The 19,471-nt window shown below is 34.5% G+C and overlaps 1 protein-coding gene across 1 annotated transcript in view; it reads left to right on the forward strand.

Moving 5' to 3' along the window:
• Window positions 1–339: 339 nt before the first annotated feature.
• LOC149541561 (uncharacterized) overlaps window positions 340–19,471 on the forward strand; it is a 61,578-nt gene continuing 42,446 nt past the window's right edge. Inside the window, exon 1 of the mRNA XM_089795626.1 lies at window positions 340–705. Coding sequence (XP_089651752.1) covers window positions 340–705 — 366 coding nt within the window. The remainder of the gene's footprint in view (window positions 706–19,471) is intronic.

Consider the following 19,471-nt stretch of genomic DNA (forward strand, 5'->3'; position numbering starts at 1 on the left):
AAGATCAAAATGTACTAGAGGTACATATGTTCAGTGCCAGTCAACCTCATTTTGACAAAGAGAATCAACAAACAAAAATAGTAAAGATCAAGAATGTCTCTAAGAACCCCACTCAGAACATCAATCCCTTAACAGAGGAGGATATGAAGAATATATTGGTTGATACCACCACCAAGGCCAAACTATGCAACCATCATGTATTGGTGAGTGTGGATGAGATTGAGAAGGCAGAATTGGCATCTACAAGAAAGAAAACTCAAGAATTATCTAGTGACCCCCCCTCAATCTATGGAAGTGCAATCTACCATGCATATAGTAGTATATCAAAGAAAGGACACAATGGCCTCACATATCAACACATTGGTGCAAAATGTTTTAGTACATATAGTTTCAATAGTTGAGAAAGATTGGACACCTATCCAAACAGGTGAGGAAGCCAGTCCTGCACCTACAACACAAGAACAAGGTGATAAAGAGATCACAGAAAAGGAGAAGGTTACGACTGAAGATTTGGTCTTGAATATGAAACTAGAGGAAGTGATAGCGATCCAAACACTGGTTACCCTACCAAATACTGCTCCTATTCCTAGTCAAGCAATTCATAGGCCAAGTGCAGAAGCTACACATTTGCAATCATCAAGGTCTAGTCCTAGCACATCTAAGGTTGATGAGGTCACATCTCATGGTGATATCAACTTAGATGAGGTGATTGAACTACCAAAGTTTGATCTTACATCAATCTCCATAGAGCAAATGGGCATATTGTAAGATGCTTTAGCTAGAAAGAAACACCAAGAACTACTCAGCATAGAGCATAGGCAGAAACAAGCACTTCATGACATCAAAGACATATTTCTTGATGCATTCAACCTACCTTCACCTGATGAAGCCAAGCCAATCATTGAGCAATTAGAAAATATTGTGGAGAAGATCAATGATGAAGACCTAGACACAAATACCAAATTTTTAAAATAGTCTGAGAAGAAATTTCATGCCAAGGTCACTAAAAAGATATCAAGTACCATTGCACTTGGTCAGGTTGAGTTAGCAACCAAAATTGATGGTGTGAAGAAAGTGTTGTAGAACATTTTCTCTCTTTACACCAAGTTGTGTGATGTACCCTTGTTCACACAAGAAGTGCAAAGACACATTGACCACTTGAAGGGAGATTTGAAGAATACCACTACCATCCTACAACAATCTCTTGGTCAAAGCCAGTCTCATTTTAGACAATTGTTGTCAACGCAAGGTCATTTAGTAGCATTGCAAGCTCAAGATGCCAACATTTGGGCTACATTGATCAATATTCAATCTATGTTGACCCCTCACATGGAGGTGTTACACAAGGAACTTGCCTTTGCATAAATATTGATGAAGAAAGATCTCCATCTTTCTACTCATGAAGGTCTAGTTAACCTTGCTATTGAGATAGCTATTCAAATCAAATCTCTAGAGGTAGCATGTGACAATTGGGATGCAACACTAAAGCTAATAATGGAGGTCCATAAATCATTCTTGGACAAACACACTATTTGTGTACCACCATAACATAAGTGTCAAAAAAGGGAAGAATGAGATAAAAGGAGAGAATGCATAAGTTTTGGGGAATGAGATAAAAGGAGAGAATGCATAAGTTTTAGGGGAGACCAAACAAAGGGGGAGTCAATACAACATATCTACTAAGCAGGAGTATTTAGATTCAAAAAAGAACAATCAACTCAAGGGGAGTTATAAGATTTTAAGGTATGATTGATAAGTCACAAGTTTTGCAAAATTTTAAAGTTTTGAGATTTTGTATGTAAGTCGAGTACTGAATAGATATTATCTAAGTTATGCTCATAAGTTAAGGTTATTCATGCATGACCAAGTGTTTTTGTCACTCATGACAAAGGGAGAGATTGTTAATCTCATATTGGTTTTGAAATATGAGTGACAATGCACTTAAGTCATTTACAAGATAGAACTTAGTTCATGTCGAATAAGTAATGTATGTCCACCACAAGTTGTCAAGTAGAATATGTCAAGAAAGTTATACAGTATGTGTCAAGTAACTAGTAAGTGTTGAGTCGCTCAAGTGTTGAGCAAACAGTTGATGCTGAGTCATTCAGAGGCTGAGTTACAACATTGAAGATATAGTGGATGTCGAGCATCAGAGACTTTAAGTGTCGAGTAAAACAGTTTTGGCCATAGTTGTTTGTTATGGCTCAAACCTCTATGTAAACCATTTTTGAGCCAACGTAAGGATTGTTTTGTGATTATAAATTAAAAGAATGAATCTATATTGAGGATCCCTATGCAGTACATGCAACCAATCAATCAAATTGATGGATTAAGCGACAAAATGGATCAATCACAATTTTTGATTCATACCTAACCCTAAGTCACCTAGGTCTTCTTAAGGAACAAAATCCTTAAACATTAAATAAGTGGAGAGAGAATTTCACATGCGCAAATAGAGCATTCATAGTGGCTAAGGAGTTGTGAATTGAGATACATTGTGGAATCAGTTAAAGGAGAATGGAGGAAAGAAGTTAGAGGATAGAAGTGAAAAATCTAATCAAAGAGGATCAAGGATACATGCAAAGAGGTGATCTATTATCTAGTAGTAGAGTGCTAACTGTAGGATCATTGTTGAGACACTCTAGTAGGTGAATCAGTTAAATCTCTTAATAGAGTAGTCTTAGCAGGTTTTTGTAAATCCTTTAACATGATTCTTACTTCATTGTAATTTTAAGTCCTTTAATCAGGCACACTTCTAATAGAGTGTTGAAATATTTTAACAGGCTAAGATCTAACAATCTTCTAAGCCTTTAACAAGGCAGACCTTTCATAGGGTAGATCATAATTTATGATCAAATATTGTAACTGTAATTGGATACACTTTGCAACTGCACTAGTGAATATTTGTAGGTGTCATCCCTACCCCATTTTTACCTTCTCATTGGAGAGTTTCTAGGTAACCAAATATCTTGTGTCATATACGTGTTGAATTTCATTTGCTTTCATGTTATGGATGAAGATGTTTAGCTAGCTATTTCAATTTACATGCAAATTGTGAGATTGATGTGTGATGAATGATTTTATGGTTAAATTTTTGAAGAATTGATTCACCCCCTCCCCCCTCTTAAATTTTACTTTCCCTATTGTATTTCCAACTCTGAGGTGCTTTCTTCAAGCCATATTAACTTTTCTTCAATCTCCACTCTAAATTCTCCATAACTTTGACTACAAATCCATGTGGGTGTGCCATATATATCTCTTCATCTAGATGACGATGAAGAAAGCTTGTTTAATGTTAAGCTTCCCAAAATACAAATCTTTAGTAGCCACAGTACTTAAAATAGTATAAATAGAAGTGATTTTAACAACAAGAGAAAATATCTCATCAAAATCAATGTCATTTTTCTGTGCAAATCCCTTTACCACTATCTTGCTTTAAATATTGTATTATCTTCATCCTCTTCTTTCAACCTGTAAACCCATTTATTCTGTAAACCCCTTTTACCTATAGGTAACTAACATAAATCCCAAGTCATGTTTTTTATAAAGGAGTCCATCTCTTCTGTCATTGCAAACTCCTACTAAAGCTTTGTATCAACCTGCACAACTTCATCATAATATTCACTTTCACCAACATCTATTAATAAAATAGAATACAAAGAGGGAGAAATTTTTTTTGGAGGTCTAATCACCCTTGTTGACCATCTAACATTCACTAGGGTGTGTGGTAATTTTTGTTGCGATTGTTGTAGATCATAAGGGACTACTCAAACATCATCATTTTGAGTATCATCCAACACTACATAATCATTTTCTTTCTTCTCATATTGCTGCAATGGATTTTTGTACAACACTTTCTCATTGGATATGACATTCCTTCTCACAATTTTATGGTTTTCAAAATCCCAAAGCCTATAAGCAAATTCATCAATGTAACATCCAAAAAATATACATTTCTTTGACATAGATTCCATCTTGGTTCTATTTTCATAATATATCTGTACAAAAGCTTCACAACCAAAGGTTTTGAGAAAAGAATAACTCACCTTCTTACTAGTCCATGCTTCCTCTAGAATACAACAACTCAAAGAAGTAGAGGGACCTCTATTTATGAAATACACAACAATATGGACAACCTCCACCCACATATTTAAGGGAAGCACAACATGCAACCTCATGCTCCTTATACACTCCATTATTGTCATGTTCATGCATTTAACCACTCCATTTTCCTATGGAGTCCTTGAAACATTTTTCTGTCTACGAATACCATTAGTCAAGCAATAATATTCAAATTCATTTCTGCAATACTCACCACCATTATTAGATCTAAGACATTTTAACTTTTTACGAGTCTCATTTTCAATCAATCATTTCCATTTCTTAAAAGTTTGAAATACATCATTTTTTTGTCTAAGGAAATAAACCCATACTTTTCTAGTTGCACCATCAATGAATGTAACATATTAATGAGAGCTACCAAGGGAAGATATTTGAGTTGGTTCTTGTACATCTATATGCATAAGCTCTAATTTCTCATTTTTCTTTTCCCCTCCCACTCTTCACAAAACTCACTCTCTTTTGTTTTCCATAAACACAATTTTAATAGAAATCCATATTGACACATTTTAGACCTAGTAAAACCTTTTTTAAATGAAGTAATTTCATACCTTTCTCACTCATGTGCCCAATTTTGTTATGTCATCGAGTTATATCAGAATCTATGACAATTTTTTGGTCTCCTGCTCAACTACAACAATTGTTCCTGAATATTCATTTTTCTTTGAAACAATAAAAGTAGAAGGAACAATATGACATGTACAAATATATAAGGTGCCTACTTTTATACCTTTTTCTACTAAAAGGGAACCTTTTGAAACCTTTCAATTTTTATCATAAAAAAATAACTACGCAACCCTCATCACCCAATTTCCCTACTGAAATTAAATTTCTACTTAGGTTTAGAACATGCATTATCTCTTGTAGTAGCCAATGATTCATATTCTCCAACTTAATCTTATTTGTTTCCCTTTCCTACAATTTGACAAGGTTCATTATCCCCCAAATAAACAAGCCAAAATCTCCTTAGACATAGTCAAGGAAATAACATCTATGGGGAGTAGCATAAAATGAGTGCCCTAAATCTAAAACCCATGAATAATGAGCACTTTCTAAATAAAGAAGAAAAGCATCCTCGTCAAATTTATTACTTACCACATTTGCCTCCTTGTTCTCTTCTTGTTTATCTCCTTCATTGTTCCTTCAAGACCAAGAATATTTCTTCTTATGCCCTAATTTTTCATAGTGTTAGCAATATCTTGGTCCTCTTGATTGAGACTTCTTCCCCTTCGAGTTCCCTCTTAATTTCTCATGATTTTTAGAATTGTTTCCTCTCTCGGTTGTTCTACCTTTGTTTTGTGTGTTCAAAACATTTCCTGAATTAGATCCACCTGAGATTTTCCTACAAGTTTCCTTACTCAAAATAACACAATCACATCATCAAATTTTAGGGTATTAGATCTAGCAACATAATAAACGCAACCATTACCAAGTCATTTCAACTTTTAGACAAAGAACACAAAATCAAGAGATCCATAATTTCTTTATCAAAATTAACATTTATAGAAGACAACTAACTAGTAATCGTATTAATCTCATTTAAATGATCTACAATAGATCCACCTTTTGTCATATTTGTATTAAATAAATGCTTCATGATAAATACCTTGTTTGAAGCAAATGGCTTTTCATACAAGCTTGCTAGTATTTGCATCAACTCTTTTGTCATCTTCACTTTCTTAATATTAAATGCTATTGATTGTGCCAAGCATAAACGAATACTTCCAAGTGGCTTTCTGTCCAAAATATCCCAATCTTCATCTATCATAGCGGTTATTTTCTTGGATTTTTCTTCCAATGGTCATCATAAATCCTTTTGATAAAGATAGTCATCCATTTGCATTTTCCTTTACTAAAATTTTTTCCCATTAAACTTCTTAACCTTTAGCTTACCCTCGCCTACTATCACTCTCACTCAACTACAAGACTCTCACTCAATTCTGAGACCTTCCTATAGAGGATAATGAAAAAAACTCTTTCTAATACCACTTGTTAGGATTAACAAGGCAGAAATAACAATTACATAAAAATATATCCATTATTAGAAAATAATAATGCACATAAAAGAGAACACAAGACACAAAGATTTCACATGTTTCACCTAATTCCTAGACTACTTCCAGCAAACAACAAGTTCAGTATTTTTATTATCCAATTATTACAACCTGATGACAATATGTAATCCCTTATAGCTCAATACCAATGTAAGAAGTAACTATCGCATCACACCTTATGAAAATCTCTAATCCTAAGCCATTTTATACAAGTATTTTTTTTACTTTAGGGTTAAAATTAGTTACAACATGTCAGCCCACAAATATCGATAAAGTAGCCCTAATTTATTTTTTTAAACCCCCACTTGGGGCCTGGCCCAGCGTTGAACCTTGTCGAGGAACTATGGAGTGTATACTACTTTTCTAATCAATCACTACAAATTAACAATCTCGCACTTGGGGACTGATCAGTCTGCACACTAGAAAATAATCTCTGACTTAGAAATTGATCTGGTAGTGATACCGCTACTCCATGAGTCTCCCATTGGATCAAACCATCCTAGACCCGGTCGTTCCTTTATTTTGTTTAATCTAGAAGACCAACCACAATTGAAGAGGAGTTTAACTTATCCCTTATCACTACCTTTGTAAATATATCTATCAAATTGTCATTTGTGTGTATTTTGTCCATCTTTAACTGTCTATCATCCCAAATTGGCCGAATGAAATGGTGCCACAACTAAATGTATTTTGTCTTTGAATGCAAAGTAGAATTCTTTGTAAGATGAATGATACTCTAACTATGTGTAAACAAATAGTTATCCCTATGTGGTTTTCCTAATACTTCCATGAAGAACTGAAGCCAAGTCATCTCCTTGGTTGCCTCTGTAGTAGCAACATACTCTACCTTTGTAGTAGATAAAGTATTTACCTTCTACAACTAAGAAATTCAACTCATTGATGTCCCACCAATAGTAAATACATAACCTATAGTACTCTGCTTGGTATCAATATCCCCTACCAAATCTAAGTCAACATAGCCCTATAAATCAGTAGTAGAGCCCCCAAAATATTGATACTTCCTAGATGTTCCTCTCAAATATGGAGTGTGTACTCTTCCTTGATTAGTCACCACAAACTAACAATTCTTAAATTTTTGTGACTTATATTCTCTTGTTCATTTGGTAAAGATAAATCTCTTGCAAGGTACAATTATTCAAATCCCATGTTCTGTTGAGTACTTTTAAACTTCATTTTGGATCTAGGATTTGGAGGCTTTCCTTGTGATAGTTAGATGTAAGTATTGGAAGGGTGGCCTTAAAATCCAAAAGCCAAACAAACATTTTTCTTAACTCTTGTACTTATTATCTTATTTATTAATTGAGTTATTGATGCATATTTGGTACTCACAAGAGACAATAGTATCTCAGGCGAGTCTATGGGTGTTCAGGACATGGATTCTTCCTCTAGAAGCACCAAGGAAGGTAAAGAATTCAAGAAGCTATCACTAGCTCCCAAGTATCAGGATGAAAAGGTTGACACCTCTCTAAAGTACATCACAGATATGAACATCAAGGAGTAGGAGTTTAGGTGCTCCATGAAAACCTATTATAGAGAGAGTGACAAGGAGATCTGCTTGCCATGAGGACTTTTTATAATGATATTGTATAGGCTAGGTTCTTTCCTTATGTTGTTTAGTGTCTAGAAATGATAACTATATATGTAAAACAATACATTTGGGATAGGCACATGATCAAACGGGTCTCAAATGACCCTTTTGTGGTTGTGGATAAGGAAATGGTGATTCAATGCTTCCACCATGTGGAACTCCCCAATGCCTAGGCACCATATGGGGAGGTACCAATGAATACATTTGCAGCTGTCAAGGGGAATGTCTAGGAATTTATTAATAGGAGTTGGTTGAAAAAGCTAAGGAAATAAAGTAGGAAGTTGTCACTCTCCCTATCTTGGGCCAATTTTATTGAGCCAATACGTTTTTACTTATGTTGCCTATGTATGATTTTCAGAGAGCCTCATGCCTGTGAATTTGCCCCATGGGTGTATTACTTAATTTCAATTGTTACTACCAATACCATTTAGTTTAATTGGGAGAGGCTTATTTCACACAATATCAAAAATTAATTTAAAATGTTGTAGGAATATGTGGCTAAGATGGAAGACCAAAAATAGGGAAACAAAATGTGTGTGATTACCTCGTACCTAGTGTGGCTTACATCTTGGCAAACACCATGGATTTTGGGTCTAGTCGAGGATGGAGTTATGATAATAACCATGAGTGAGGATACTCTCTCTCCATGGGAGTGCTACCTATAGTTACCATTTGATAGTTATTTTCAACATTACATCTAGGTAAACAAATATTTCAACGTTGACAAGACCCTTCTTCTATCGAAAGACATAGGATGTTGTATCTCAAAGGCTCCAAGGAGATTGGTTGAGGAATAAGGGCCTATTTCATTTAGTATTTGAAATTTATGTATATAAGGGTGGTACAATATAGTGGAAAACTATTCATGCTTCCTCGGGCCATTAGTGATCGGGTGATTTTGCTAGATTTTTATAGGCATGCATTGGAATTCCACTAGGCCTATGCAATAAAGAAGGTTATGTGTATGTCTTTTCCCATTCATTGTGGTGAGTATTCTTGTACCCTATCTCATGCTAGGGAGGATGAAAATGAGTTGTTGGCCTACAATTTTGAAAGGTTTTACCTAGGAAGGTAGGATTTTGGTTTCTCTAGGCAGAACAAAAATTCAATCATCAGCAACAAGTTTCATGTTACATGTATGGAGGATTACAAAGAAAACCCCCCTAGTGATTTTGAAGTATGAATGAATAAGTATGGTCAAATGACTACCAAGAAAATGGAAGATTTTAGGCTTCACACTTTTTCACAGCATTTTACAAACTACAAGGATCTAATGGAGTACTAAAGGAAACTAGGGTCAGGCCTTCTTGCCCTCCCACCTATGGATTGGGATGTAGACAAGCCCATGCCAATAGAAGAGATGACACAGAAAGTGATTACTCTAAGTTACAAACATCTTGATGAGGTTTATCCCAAAAGTGTCGCTCTTCCTAAAGACTGCAAGGATCTTGGATCATCCTCATCTTGTCAACCACAAGACTAAGATAAAGGAAAACAATAGGTTGGTGAGCCTATAAGGAAACTTGCAAAAAATAATATAACTGTTTCCACATAACCCATAATAGATCTAAATAAACATGAAATTGAAATCCACATGCAAGAGAATAGACAACATACGTACAAAAATTATAACACAAGATATACCCTGTGAAACCCTCATTGAGGAAAAAACCCAGCCTCCAAAAGCATTCATCACCATGTATTATTCAGCAAAAACACCATTGCAATACAACCATGGAAGCCTTCAAAGCCATAGCCACAACCAAGAAATCCATGTGAACAAGCATAAATCCACACATCTCATGTCATGCTTCCAACCTTCATAGATGCTCCCTTGGTTAACCTGTAAGGCCTTGTCCCGCTTGACTCTTTCCCTTTTTGTCTTTTATCTTCTCACCCAACAACTACCCTTGTGGTTACTTATATAGTAGCAAGTCCCACAAAACCACCAAGTGGTATTACATAAACCATGTACTAAAACCATGTGCTTCCTAACCCATTAACCCCACATTTAATATTGGAAATTTAAATTTTTTCCAATATTAAATAATTTACATGAAATATTATCACAATGTTACAATATAACTCATCAAGTATATCCCATGGGAATCTTTACATGTTACACGTCCATCTAGGTGCAACATTACATAATAAAATAATATAATATAATATAAATATATTATACGATGTGTGCAACACCCATTATCTCAACAATCTCCCACTTGTTGTATACATTGCATTGGGTCAAACTATAGCCACATAAATGAACATCATCAACTGTAACATGCATTCACAAGCCTCAAGAGAAATATCTGTCACATATATACCAAGAAGCTCCCACTACAAAAGATAATATCAAATCTATAACCAACTCATTCACAACATCTCAAAGAAGTGAATCCATGTAGTATCAAGGACATCCACAATACATAAATCAATAATATGCAAGAACAATTCTCATAACAAGTCTCTAGTGCTCTCCCAAGTTCTCTACAACCAATAGAGGAAAGAGATAAAGGGATAACCATGTCATCTCTCAGATGACATACATGAGGACAAACTAGTGATCACAATCTCTAACCAATCTCAAATCCAATGTAAGAAAAGCCAAACATCTAGGAAGATAACCAAGATCAAAGAGAAACCATGCAAATCATAACTTGTATCATGTCCTTTTACACACATCTCTAGATATAAATTGTGTAAGTATTATCTCCTCCATAAAACCCCAACCAAGAAGCCTCAAAAACACCCAAACCATACCATATAACTAATCATGGATGTAAGCCTCTCACAAGAAGATCAAACTCATAAACCATTCCTAATCCAAGGAATAACCATTCCTAATTCAAGGAATATGTCCAATATAAAATCATCTCCCAAATTTAACCAACATAACAACAACATATGCACATGGAGATAACCAATGCTAAACCATATCTCAAATGAACCCTTTAGAACTAACTCATGTACCATAGTTCAAGATCCATATCCATGAAAGACAAGGACAAACATAATGCACCTAAGAGAAATAATGGGCTATACCTCTCAAGTAGAAAACCGTCGAGTAGACCAAGAATGAAGAATGAAAATTCTTATCAAGATATCCAAGTCTCCAACCAAGACTCATCTAAGAACAATCTCCTCTTAAGTCCATATCAGGTGAATGCCCCTTGGAAGTCCTACTGAAACCATCAATTGTCCCAACAAATACTTCTCTAATCTAAGAAAAATCAACATCACCACCATCTCTAAGTATCCATGAACACATGTAACCAATCAAACCATGCCAACTCCAAATGAAACATAGCAATATCATGAAGTATCCAACTTATTATCAGTATACTCAATACCAAGAAACTAAATCAAGATCAATGTCAAAGTTCCAACCATGGCTTGAGGAACACAAACATGACAACATGGTCTAACCATCTCAACCAAAGAGATAACATGCTCCATATGAACATACTATAACATGTCAAAAGTCTATGTGCATCAAGATTATACCATGACATAAAAAAGAAACCATCCTAACACCAAGGATAACATGTCAAATGAAAGCATAAACCACACCTTTACCAAGAACCCCATTAGTTCTCAAAATGCAACCATCTCCACACATCATGAAGAAAATAATCTCCACATACTATGAAGAACCATCTCCACACACCATGAAAATAACCAAGTGCACCATGTAAATGTCAAAGACGCTTCTATAGCAACAGGATATAAGACAAACCTCCAACTTTTGCAAACACTCAATTAATTCATATCAATGCCAAAAAATTCTCACTCAACCATGGTACCAATTCACCTATGGCATCATTAAAATCCATCTCCTACATGAAGATCTCATAGATCTAAACTCACACAACCAAAGTGTTAGTACCAAGTAAAACCAAGATCTCCAAACGCAAGAAGATACAAACTAAACCAAGAAATAATCCTGCACTATCACCTCATCACTATCACAAGCTCCTACTAAGCCATGTATCCAAGCTATCGATGACATCATGATGAAAAAATCATCCTCTAACTATGAGAATCAACCAAGGCATCAAACCATCAAAGAACTCAAAGTGCACATCATGAGCTCCTCAAAAGAAACCAAATAATTATGATCCTGAACCAAGAAGATATACCATCATAACCAAATTAGAAATCCAAAACAATGAAAATCAAGGATGTACCTACATATTCAACCATGTCATGCCAGAATCCATGGCACCATGATCATATCCATGAACCGAGCATCTGACTCTTAATATGTCCAACCTGTTAGCATAAAATAGTCAACCACATTCCTCCACCATGACTATACCTAGTAACAACATCTCATCCCTTCTACATGAAGAAAAATCAGAAAATCATGTGAATTAAGGCATAGACAACCCAAATTCAAGCCACCAATCTAAATATGCATCAATAATGAATGATCAATAGGCAAAGACAACCCATAACCAAGCTATAAATGCAACATGTAAGTATAGATTTCTTAAAACACTGCACAACTTGTAGTTCCAATAAGTCATTATATATATCCAAACCAAACATTGATAACCTTATCATCATGAGACCAATCTAAAATATGAACTGAGTATACAATGACATCAAATCTTAAATCTCCAAACATACAATGTCATAAACTCACAATGCTACCAAATGTCAAAATATATCATAAATTATTCAGATTAACATATCACCAAATAAATCATCTCAAACCTACACCAAATTTGAACAAATGTGTAGAGATCTCCAAGAGCTTTTTGTTAACTACTTGAGGTCGAAAAATTGACTCTATATGCCCAAGTTATGCCCTAATTTGTGCTCAAAATAAATAACATCTAAATTTTGAGCTATTAAATATTGATAAAATATCAAAATCATAGAATCAAACCTACACCATGTTGTAGTTTTTTGAATTATCTTTCCAACACCTATAAGAAGTTTGAAATCCGATATCCTGAGAGAAAGTTATGGTCATTTTACTAAGACAATCTTTTTACCATTTTCACTGCAATTTTTTTTTGTAACAAAATATTTCGACCGGATCAAATTTGATAGTCATCATGGGTTGAAACTAAAAAACTCTTACATTTCCTCTAAACATGGCCAAAGTAGGGCATATTATATATCAAAATTTATGGAAACATCGACTCAGATCCAATGGTGAGGTTTGTTTTTACCTAGGAGGTCATTTCTGCAAGCCCCTCCTAAAACTCTCATTTAAATGAAACATCTAAAAATCCTTTTTGTCCAACAATTTCACATGCCCAAAATCTACCAATATCTCATCATAACAACAAACCCAAAACCCTTAGATCTACAATAAATAACTCATATGTATTTTCCTTTCTTTTATCCTCTCATGCATTCTCATGAATTCAATCTAGGGTTACAATAATAAAACCATAGCTCTAATACCACTTGTAAGGAAACTTGCAACAAAAAATATAATTGTTTTCACATAACTCCTAATAGATCTGAATAAACATGCAATTGAAATTCACATATAAGATAATAGACAACATACCCACAAAAATTGTGACACGAGATATAACTTGGGAAACCCTCATTGAGGGAAAAACCCAGCCTCCAAAAGCATCTATCACAATATATTATTTAGCAAAAACATCATTGCAATACAACCATGGAAGCCTTCAAAGCCATAGCCACAACCAAGTAATCAATGTGAACAAGCATGAATCCACACATCTCATGCCATGCTTCCAACCTTCACAAATGTTCCCTTGGCTAACCTGTCAAGTCTTGTCTCGCTCGACTCTTTCCCTTTTTACCTTGTGTCTTCTCTCCCAACAACTACCCTTGTAACTACTTATATAGTAGAAAATTCTACAAAACCACCAAGTGGTATTACATAAACCATGTGCTACCTAGCCTATTGACCCCACATTTAATGTTGGAAATTTAATTCTTTTCCCCAATATTAAATAATTACATGAAATATTATCACAATGTTACAATACAACTCATCAAGTATATACCATGAGAACCTTTACATGTTGCATGTCTATCTGGGTGCAACATTACATAATAAAATAAAATAATACAATATAACAATATTATGCATTGTGTACAGCACCCATTATCTCAACAGAGCCTTGAGCTCAACCAAAAATAGAAGAAAAACATATTGTCGAGATCATTGAGAAAACAAGGTAGAATATGGAAGAGTCTAGGAGACTAAGGGTGATAGTACATGCACATACAGAAGGAATCCCCATCCCTCTTAGCAAGATTGATAATTCTCTATAAAGCCCCATGGATGAAGCCTATTTTGGTAGATCCTAAGGAAGAGATGATGGAAGATTAAGGTCACCACCCGATCATAGTGCTAGGAGGAGGAAAAGAAAGAGTAAAGGCCCTAAGGAAATTTTTGTAAACCTTTCTGAGGAAGGTAGTAGGGTGTAGCTTGTGGAGATTGGAGAAGATTCTCCCACCATAAAATACTCTAATATAACAAACTTAGAGGACTCATCGTAGATAGAAATCCAAGATTTACTTATGGAGAAAAAATCCATCTCTCTAAAAGGATTGACCTTTCTCAAGAGATGGAGGAAGCTTCACAAGAAGTGCTCATGGCCCTAGAAACATTAGATGTGGTGCAGTAGGGAGCTATCTCTTTAAGGATCGTAGGGCCATAGCCTCCATGATTGGTTGGTGGAGGAACTAATGAAGAAGATATGTGTGGATCTTTTATCTGTCATATCATTAAAGGATTTAGTCGATGAAATAATTCTCTAGACTACCAAGCCAAAGAAGAAGACCCGGACTCTATTTAGAATAAAGGATGAGTCTAGAGAAATAGTATCAGTCACCTTGGTGATCCCACCTGATGGTTGTAATGAAGAACATGTTTGACCCTCAAACTGCAGTGTGAAAAATATACCGTTTGGACATTGAACCCTAGCCACTGAGCTTTGAGATCTTGATGGAGTCAGTGTCAACATCCAAGATTGGTACTATAAATATGAACAAAAAATAGAGAAGTTAGAGTCACAGATTGTTAGTCTCAAAGCTTCTATGGCTTTGTCCTTGGTAACATTTTTCAAAGGATTGGGTTTGGGATCTAAGGCGAGCGACACACTAGTTGGTTGGGGAAATGAAAAAAAAGAACTTATACATTAAAGAGAGGTTCTCAATGAGATATTTCATGTGGGAGATGAGGTCATTGAAGATTTGGATATACTAGATGAATATGACCTCTCGTTCTTCTATTTTTGTTACCAATTGATTGGATACTCGATAAAGAAAATAAAGCCCCATTGATTGTATTATGACCCAAGAACATGGAACTCCAAAACTGACTGGAGGGTTATTTAGAATCTTTAAAATTTATTATAGGGTTTGGCCCATGGGATGAAGTGGGGTACACCCCTATGGATTCTTTTCTCACAAAATTTAATGAGCATGTGAAGAAATCATTCTGGGATCCGAGATTTTTGGCATTGATTCCATGAATGCCTTAATAAATATTTTCCTTCATTCCCATGATGCTTAAGAGGGGGTGAGACATTTGGAGAGTGTCATTGCAAATGTAAGATTTCCATTGGAAGAGTTTGAAATCTAAGTTAATTGTGTGAAAGAGATCAATCAAGGTATAGTCTCCAAAATTATTGAAGCATTCCAGAAAGTCCAAGACAATGCCAAGTAGTGGGATCCCTCCTCCTATCATGCAAGTCATCTTATCAAGTCCTCAAGGTAACTAATAAACCCATGACTATGGGCACAAATATAACATAATTTTTTATTCTTTATTTATTTATAAGCAATATAGTGAGAACTTTTTTTATGGTCAATCATTTGTTACCATGTGGCATTGCCATAAGTATATAGAACTACTCGCCTTAATATGGGCATTGATAGGAGGTTCTCACCCTCTCATCTTTCTTGAAGTGGTCATGTAGGATTTGATGTTCCTAGTTCTCAAGAGTCAGAATGTGGCAAAGATAGTGGCCAAGTGGTTTGAGAAGTGGGCACAAGAGGACTTGATAAAGAGACATGTGGTTATCACCTTAGGATCAAAATGATATATCTAATTACGTTTCCCCTTTCTCCCCCTTTCTCTCCTTTCATTTTTTTCTAAAGATGTATATACCACAAGTAGTACCCACTTGTACAAGGTTTAAGTAAGGTAGATGGATAAGGACATTTCTTTTGAGAAATAGCTATAGATATTTTGTATATTGGATATATTTGTAGATATTTGTGAAGATTATAAATATTTATGTATAAATATGTAGTTTAGAGACTCTTAGAAGGTTTGGTTTAATCATTGTTTTTGCCTTCCATTGTTCATGGCTACATCTCTTTGCTAGCCATAAACATTGTAATACCATTTTGGAGAATCAGTGCAATCTAGCTTCCTAGAAGCATCTTTTGTTTCACCCAGTTCTTGTTGGTATTTATAAGTTGTGTTTGGTATTTATATGTTGTGTTTTGAGTAAAGAAATATTAAAGTTCTTTCTATGGGTTTCATTTGCCTTACAAAATAGTGATCTTGCTATTTTTTTCTATTATCCTCCTTTGCTTGGATAAAACTAAATGACTTTGTTTACTTTGGTACCAATTTCATTTGCAGTACTTATATGTGTTAGATTGATTGATCAAGCACATGTTTAAGTAGTCCTATCATCCATGTATGTATTGTTATAATAATGGTGGCAAAACTAGATTATATATAGATTAAATCTCTAACTCTATAGGCTCTTTTACTTTCTTCCTATTTATTTTCTTTGTTTTCCCTGGTTCTCTCCTGAGATATTTTCTCAACTATGTTCAATGACCCTATTCTTAACCAAAAATGAAGGGAAATGATGAATTGATTTTCCACCATATTATAAATCAGTCACCTCCTCCTCCAAATTTTCCTATTCTTGCATGACCAAGACTCGATCAATAGGGAGCTTAAGAGTGGAAAGTTTTTTGCTTCCTATTCTTTCAAGCGATATTGGTTGGACATTCTAGTCTGGTGATAATTAGTACTCCATTGGTTCGACACAAAACAAATATAGATAAAATAGGACAGAGGCAAGTAAGTGATCAATTGTGTTAAGGAATTTTTATTTTTTACCAAAATGATTACTTAACTAATTAGGGACGACATCCTAGATGTTAACCCTAACTTGGAAAAAGCCAGTTTTGTATTTTGGGACACATGTGAAGACATAAAGGCCAATAAGATGGAATAATTTGGTATAAAGGAAATATTTGTAAATGAAAAGTTGTGTGATGTCTCTAGACATTGGGATATACTTTATGTTAGAGTGGAGAAAGTATAGTATATGTGAAGTTGTGTATAAAGAGCTACAAATGACAAATCAGATATTGCAGATATCAATATTATCAAAAGGTTTTTGCATCTCTTTCTTTTGTGTACAAAATATATTATTGTAATTTCATGTTTGAGCAATGGGATCATCTTGCATATCTTTTGTAATTGTAATACCAACTCCTAACATGGTTGATGTTTCTAACAAGGCCTATTCCTCTAACAAGGACATAGACACTATACAGATGTAATAGACTCCTAACAGGGTCAATATCTTGCACAAGATACTTTTGATTAGTGGATCATTTGGTGGGTACCATCCCCACTAGGGTTTTCCCTTGGCCAGGGCCTCTCTAGTTAACAAATAATGGTATTATGAGTAGCATTGTGTTATCGCTATGTTTACTTTCAATTTAAAGGCATGTGCATGTCTTAAGATTTCAAAAAAGTTTGTAAAATAATGATTCGCCTCCCCCCCCACCTCAATATTTCCTATTTCTAACAATTGGTATTAGAGTATAGTTACTCAGAGAAGGCCTAACAACTTGAGTAAAATTGGTATAGATATAGATCAGTTGTAGAAGAATCTAAAGGAAGATCTTGAAGAATTTGATGTAACTATAGAAGAAAGAGATAGTTTGAAGAACAAATAAAAAGAGGAAAAAGCTTGCATTCAGAAATTGAAAAAGGAAATTGAATCTTCTAATTCTGAGAAGAATGAGTCGAATGGTCAGGTCAAAGATAGGGATGCAGTTTCTAAGCTAAAGAAGGAGAATGAGATCCTGAAACATGAACTTGAGATTATTAATCTTAAGATGAGTTTCATGGAAGATGAGAAGAAAATTCAATTAGATTTGAGATATAAGAATGCAAATCTGAAATCCATACTTACCAAGGTGACATATGAACTTAAGGCTACAAAGATTAAATATGTATAGCTTGAAAATTATAATGGTATTGTAAAAGGAGAGCTTACATAGACAAAGCAATATCTTGAGAATGCTAGCCCCAACTAATATTGTAATTGATAACAAGGAGATTGTTAGGTGATGATGTTATAAATATATATAAAAGAGTCATATCAATTGTTATATTATCATTGATGTCAAATTCGTAATTGGTTGGACATTATGCTAACTTAAGAAAGTACCATATCATTTGATTGATGGAGAAGATTTGATTGATGAAGAGGACTTGAGGAAAGTTTGATTAAGTTAGAGTTGATATGTAAGGTATTCAATGGGTACTTAAAATGAGTTGGACAATGAGTATGTAATATTGGTTTGATTATTTTACAATCATGTTTTGTTGCAATATGTTGAAGAACACAAGCTTGATTGAATCTCAAGGTTAATAAAGGGAGATTTTATTCATCAAGTGACTACAATATTTCCCAACTAATTACAAAGGAAGAAAGAACACAATGTTTCCCAAGAAAGTCACTATTAAAAAAATTAGGTGTTTCTCGAGTAATTGTAATTTTTACCGAGTGACAGTCAAATGAATAAGTTTGAGAAATTGAAATTTGGGGCTGACTTTTAATGGAAATTTGGAAAGTCCAAGAAGGTCTATTTCAAGATTCAAAGTTTGTTGCAAGATAAACAATGGAGAAAAATCAAGAAGGATTTTTTGAAGGAAATATAAGAAGGATAAGGATGGACACAAAGTTCTATGTAAAGTTATATTTTATATTTGTCTAGTTTTACTATATGAAGGAATTAAGTTGTAAGCCTAAGATTGACAATTTTGATTAAGTGGCAAAAATATGGAAGGATCTAGAAGCATTGAGAAATCTATTTGAGGAGAAATTGATAGTTTAGGTTGTTGAGCTGATTTCGAAAGGTTGTGGAAGTTGATCTCATGTTGCTAGCCAAAAGGTGATAATGTTGGAGTGTTAAAATTTTATGTGAAGATTGAAGTTGTTGAATGAGAAGAAAGAAGTATCAATCCAAGTGAAATGAATAGAGAGAAGATAAGAGAAATGAGTTTGTTCAAGACAGAATCAACCGAGTGAGTAAAAGATAGAGAAAGAGCAAGAACAAAGATCTGAACAAGCAAAGGTAGTTGTTATTCTCAACATATTACTTTATACTGTTACTATTTAACCATTGTAGCATAAACTCTTGGAAGTACTGAGTGGACCTAACAAGTATGTGAAATCATATATGGTAACATCAATTAGTGGTGTTTGTAAGTCCTTTAAATCAAGTCACTCTTTTTAGTCCTAGACAGGGAGTGATAAGATCTAGATGATCTTTTGGTGAAATCCCCTAACAAGGTTGTTTTAACAAAGTGTATGTAACCTTTAACAAGGTAGTCTCCTAATAGAGATCACTTTAGAAGAGTCAACTTTTTGGGTTTTTAGCCCCAGGAGGTTTTTCCCTTAATAGGGTTTTC

This window comes from Cupressus sempervirens, chromosome 8 (genome assembly GCF_028749045.1).
Source record: "Cupressus sempervirens isolate cs-2001-9-10 chromosome 8, ASM2874904v1, whole genome shotgun sequence".
In the NCBI taxonomy this organism is placed as follows: Eukaryota; Viridiplantae; Streptophyta; class Pinopsida; order Cupressales; family Cupressaceae; genus Cupressus; species Cupressus sempervirens.